Genomic DNA, 6000 nt, shown 5'->3' with positions numbered 1-6000 from the left:
GAGTTGTATCGCCTGAATCAAAGTCACCTTCGCCATCTTCAATCACCATATTTGTTTCGGTATTCTTTCTTTTCTGCTTTACTGATTGAAGATAAAGATCAACAAGGTGTTTGGGTGTGCGACAAACGCGTGACCAATGCCCTTTTGCACCACAACGATAACATATATTGGTCACAGTTTCGCTTTTATCTTTCTCACCCGTATTATCTTTTCAGTTCCACTGCAAGTGGGAATGTGTCTTTTTGAAATAACCTCCACGACCTCCATTACGACCACCAAATCTACGTCCACGTCCACGCCCACGGCCGCGCCATTGTCCACGGCCACGACCTTAACCACTATTGCTGGCATGGTCTCTATAATTCCCCTTTTCATTATAGGACATAATATTTGCTTCTGGCAATGGGGTAGAACCAGTAGGACGTGATTCATGATTTTTCATCAAAAGCTCATTATTTTGCTCAGCCACCAACAAACAAGATATTAATTCAGAATATTTCTTAAATCCCTTTTCACGATATTGTGTCTGCAGGACAATATTATTAGCGTGAAAAGTAGAATATGTTCTTTCTAACATATCCATATCTGTGACTTTCTCGCCACATAACTTCAATTGAGAAGTAATTTTGAACATGGCTGAATTATATTCACTGACATATTTGAAATCTTGTAACCTCAAATGCATCCAATCATAGCGAGCGTTTGGCAATATGCAGTTTTCTGGTGATCATACCTTTCCTTTAGATTGCTCCAAAGGATTTGTGGGTCTTTAATAGTCAAATATTCGTTTTTAAGACCCTCGTGGAGGTGACGGCGAAGAAATATCATAGCATTAGCCTTATCTTGACATGTTGCTTTATTTCCATCTTTTATCGTCTCACCAAGCCCTTTTGCATCTAGGTGTATTTCAGCATCTAACACCCAAGGTAAATAATTCTTTCCCGAAATTTCAAGGGCCGCAAATTCAAGTTTTGCAAGGTTTGACATGATTTTCACTATTAACAATATAATAATTTAAATTAGGTCATGAAAATTATCACGAAATAAAAATAACAAAAAAAAATTAAATAAAATAAAACTTTGTGTATAGTCGACACCAAGGTTAGCGGTAATCTGTATACAAAGTATACAGTAGACCAAATATATTAAATTAATTATGTATGAATGAATATAGTATATAGATGTGTAACATGAAAGTCAACAAATTTATCAAACAAATTGTGTAATATGTAAATGGAGTCTCATAATGCAAGATATCATTATCTTTAATATCAATTATTTATCATTGAAGGGATTAACTATGGTTATATGTATGATTACGTACATGCAAAGATTATGTGAACAAAAGAGTTCATATATACAAGTGAATGCGTAAAAACTTGTGTCATAATCACAATAATATAAATTTAGTATAGATAGAAAACTTACAAATTAATTTGGTAGATTTGTTAAGCAAGGATAAAAAATCGAAATCAAAGACGAAAAACTATAAGTTCGCAACACACCTAAATTTGATGATTCTCCCAAAAGTGTTATCGATCTTGAATAGAGAATCGTGTTGATAACGTATTATAATTCTACTTTGATAAAAGAAGATTAAAGAGAGAAAACAATATAAGAGAAAGTGAGTATTGTTGTTGTATATATTTTCATCCATGTACATGTGATACATATATATATATAGATTACAAAGATGCCTCTTGGTGAAAGGTAACAATGGTTCCTAAAAGATAAGGAGATGGAAAGTTACAATGGTTGGGAATAGATACAATGGTTGGGAATAGATACAATGGTTGGGGATGTAAGGGTATCATGGTCATCCACTATACATATTTTATAACAATTACATCACTTTTATATTGTCGTTATTTATAAACTTTATCCCTTCTTTTGCTATATAGTTCTCAATTTAAATGGGTTGGATACATAGAGATAGTTTAAAAAATAATGTCTTTTAATTTATTTATTTTCATATAACGTCTTCAAGTACTTTAATAGTATAGTACAATTAATATATCGTGATTCTCACGGGTACAAAATTTAATGTGCCATTAAAAAGTCATCTCGAAATGCCATGTGTGACATACTTATAAGTACAACAAATTTTAAAAAAAATACTAGCTGCAAGCAAAAAAAAATTAATATAAACTTTTTATCATCACATTTATTTAACCTATATTTATTTTATTTAATAAGATGACCTTTTGGTTTTCCATCACCATTATTATTATTTGTATTTATGTTATCATAATTTTTATATAACTTTTTATTATCACAAAATCTTTTTATTATCACAAAAATTAATACAAGATGATAACATGGGCCGACCCAATACACACTACCCATAAGCATCCAACGGCTAGTAGAAGTAATATGGCAATCAATCTCCTTTGCCATATTTGGATATATTCCATATCATTGTTTATACCATTGTTTATACCATTGTACTTTAGTATATATATCAAGTCGTATGTATATCTCCACACAATAATAAGAAAAACAGCTTTACATTCTCTACATTCATCCGTAATATGGTATCAAGCTAGGGTTATTTCCCGACATATCGATTTTTTTTCCTCTTCTCCCTTCAATCTCCTTCATTCTTTCGATCCCAATGACGAACTCTGATACTCAAATCATCGAAAATCCGACTCCACCAAACTACTCCATCATCCACGTTGAAAACACCGGAACAAACATCACGAATATCATTTTCAACGGCACCAATTACGACGAATGGGCACGATCTTTTCAACTTGCTCTGCTTGCAAAGGGGAAAGACGGATACATCGACGACTCAATCAAAAAGCCTGCTGAAACCGCGACCGAATTCTCCTCCTGGCGTTCTACCAATGCTTTGGTAACCGGCTGGATTTTTAACTCAATCGAACCATCCACTCGTCGTACGATCTCGACCAGGCCTGAAGCAAAACAGGTATGGAACGATATTAAAAATCGTTTTTGTCAAAGTAACGATGCTCGTGTATATCGTCTGCAGGCAGATTTACTTGCGTGTCGTCAAGGCCCCACCGAAACTCTTATGGCCTATTACGGCCGTATAACCACGATATGGGATGAAATGCTTGCTTTCGATCCGCTGCCGTCATGCTCCTGTAACCCATGTCGCTGTGATTGGGTGGCTATTATGGATGCTAGACGCGGAAAAAAACGGGTATGCGATTTTCTTTTAGGCCTTGATGATAGATTTGATAATGTATGTTCCAATATTCTTGGAACAAATCCCCTTCCTGGTCTAGACATTGCATACAATCGCCTTTTACAGGCCGAGAGTATCCGTGACGTTCACACTTCGAAAACCGAACAGCGCCCTGACGTTATGGCCTTTGCTGCTAAGGTCCATAATGGACCTCGAAATGGGGGACATCGGGATCAGTCCCGTTCCAATAACTTAGGCACTCGACCTTTTTGCTTAGCTTGTCAACGTAATGGTCATTTATGGCAAAAATGTTATCGTGTCACTGGTGAATTTCCAGAATGGTGGGGGGACCGCCCTAGGGACCGTATTTATCTACCCCCTGGTGCAACTGACCTTAGTCAGGCCGTGTTCGTCCCCGATGAACAAGGCCGTGCAAGATATGCCAAAATCAAAGGAAACTCGTCCTCTGTTTCTGCGACGTTCGGGTCTGCTCCTGCCCGCGGTAATACCGGTTCAGGCTCCTCGGGTGCTGGTCTTTTAGGGCCTGGACCGAAGGCCCATATGGCCTCGGGTGCACCGGTCTCGAACGGTACTGCTGCTGCTTCATCTTCTCGTGGAAGCTTGTCTTTAGGTGCTGATAAATTGGACTTCAATAATCTAAATCCCAACGACCTGGCTGAAATAACTCAATGGTGGAAATCCCGAAAATTCGAACCCTCTGATCGTCTCAATGGTAATTTTTCTTCTTTAACTTGGATAATCGATACAGGTGCTTCACATCATATGTCCGGCTGTTTTTCTCATTTTTCTAATGTCCGAAATATCGCCCCTTTGAGTGTTGGATTACCAAATGGAAACGTAGCTTTGGCCACTCAAAGTGGTGATATTAAATTATCACCTCGTCTTATTTTACGTAATGTGTTATATGCTCAACATTTAAATTGCAATTTAATTTCCGTCTCAAGCTTATTACTTGACTCGTCTCTTACTATTCAATTTTCTCAACAACTTTGTTTGATTCAGGACCGTTCCTCGAAGACGGTGATTGGAGCGGGTGAGCAAGTCGATGGATTATATTTTCTAAAAAGAGTGCTCCAGGATCCGGTCCAAGCCTATAATACCACCGCCATCGACACTATTGAATTGTGGCACCGTAGGTTGGGACACCCTTCAACTGCCATTTCTCGTTTTTTGCCTATTTCCAATAAATCAAACTCTTCTGTTTCTTCATTTCATAGTAAACATTGTGACGTTTGTCTCCGTGCTAAACAAACTCGGTCACATTTTCCGAACAGTTCAAGTATTGCTAATGCTAGTTTTGATTTACTACACTGTGATTTATGGGGTCCTTACTCGGAAAATGCATCATGTGGGTCAACATATTTTTTAACCATTGTTGATGACTTTACTCGATCCACATGGGTTTACTTACTTCGACGGAAAAGCGATACTCGAAAAACCTTACTTAATTTCTTTGCTTTAATCGAACGACAGTTTAATAAGAAAATTAAAATTTTTCGAAGCGACAACGGCACTGAATTTCGCTGTTTTGAACAATTTTTTAATGAAAATGGGATAATTTTTCAAACATCTATGGTTGATACTCCACAACAAAATGCCCGTGTTGAACGCAAACATCGTCACATTTTAAATGTTGCACGGGCCCTTCTTTTTCAAGCAAGTTTACCTATCCTCTTTTGGGGTGAATGTATTCTTGCCGTCGTCTACCTTATAAATCGTACACCGAGCTCTATCCATAATGGGAAAACCCCATATGAAATGTTGTTTCAGAAACTCCCATCCATGACCCATATCAAAACCTTTGGGTGTCTTTGCTATGCACGAAATATTAATCGCTCCAATGACAAATTTGCTCCTCGGGGTCGCAAGTGCATTTTCTTAGGCTACCCATATGGCAAAAAGGGTTGGAAGGTTTACGATTTGGACACGGGAGTCCATTTCTCCTCTCGCGATGTTATCTTCGTCGAACACGAGTTTCCCTACCAATCCATCAACATCCACGACATCGAACACCCTTCATTTCTCCACGACACCCTTACTCCTATCGATCACATAACGATTACTACACCCACGGCTACATCTCACGAAAATCCAACAACTACCCCGATTACCACACCCTCTAATCCCGACACTACCCCATCCACTCCAACCCCAAACGACCCTCCTCACGACACTCCCATCCACACAACACCCACCACCACTTCTGACCCCCTTCACGACACTCCCGACGTTTCCCAACCTACCACGACAAACACGACACCCACTTCCCCTCCTAAGGGCAAAGGACACCGACTCAAATTCCCTAACTCCCGCATGACCGGCTATGTTCGACCGCCTATCAATCCATCGACTCACGCTCTCTCTGTCTCCACATCGTCATCTGGTACGCGTTATCCTATTTCACATTTTCTTAATTACGACAAATTTTCCACTAACCACAAACTTTTCTTAGCGGCTGTGACCGACAATCACGAGCCTTCCTCTTTTAAAGAAGCAATGCAGGTACCTCAATGGCGTGATGCAATGCAAAGTGAAATCGATGCTCTCGAACGCAACAACACATGGACTCTCGAACATCTCCCACCTCACAAAAAGGCTATCGCATCCAAATGGGTCTACAAGATAAAATATAATGCGGATGGGACTATCGAACGCTACAAAGCTCGTCTCGTAGTTATGGGCAACCGACAGGTCGAAGGCATTGATTTTAAAGAAACATTTGCTCCAACCGCCAAAATGGTAACAGTTCGAGCCCTTCTCACGATCGCCGCAGCAAAGAATTGGATGATTCATCAAATGGATGTTCATAATGCGTTCCTTCA

General features: G+C 39.0%; 1 protein-coding gene across 1 annotated transcript; it reads right to left on the bottom strand.

The window, feature by feature from the left end:
- Window positions 1-331: 331 nt before the first annotated feature.
- LOC141607117 (uncharacterized) lies at window positions 332-987 on the bottom strand. The gene is made up of 2 exons (XM_074426476.1): window positions 734-987; window positions 332-650 (listed from the first exon to the last, which is right to left on the bottom strand). The coding sequence occupies exons 1-2, from the start codon at window positions 985-987 to the stop codon at window positions 332-334; spliced, it is 573 nt and encodes a 190-aa protein (XP_074282577.1).
- Between the last annotated feature and the right edge of the window lie 5013 nt (window positions 988-6000).

Source organism: Silene latifolia, chromosome 10, assembly GCF_048544455.1.
Source record: "Silene latifolia isolate original U9 population chromosome 10, ASM4854445v1, whole genome shotgun sequence".
Taxonomy (NCBI): domain Eukaryota; kingdom Viridiplantae; phylum Streptophyta; class Magnoliopsida; order Caryophyllales; family Caryophyllaceae; genus Silene; species Silene latifolia.
This window is presented reverse-complemented; position numbering and strand designations above follow the sequence as displayed.

Bases quoted from the DNA above. Each gene is read 5' to 3' on its own strand.
- LOC141607117 (XM_074426476.1), bottom strand. From the start codon at position 987: ATGTCAAACCTTGCAAAACTTGAATTTGCGGCCCTTGAAATTTCGGGA. The intron at 651-733 runs GTATGATCACCA...CAAATATGTCAG, and splicing joins TGGAGCAATCTAAAGGAAAG to TGAATATAATTCAGCCATGT.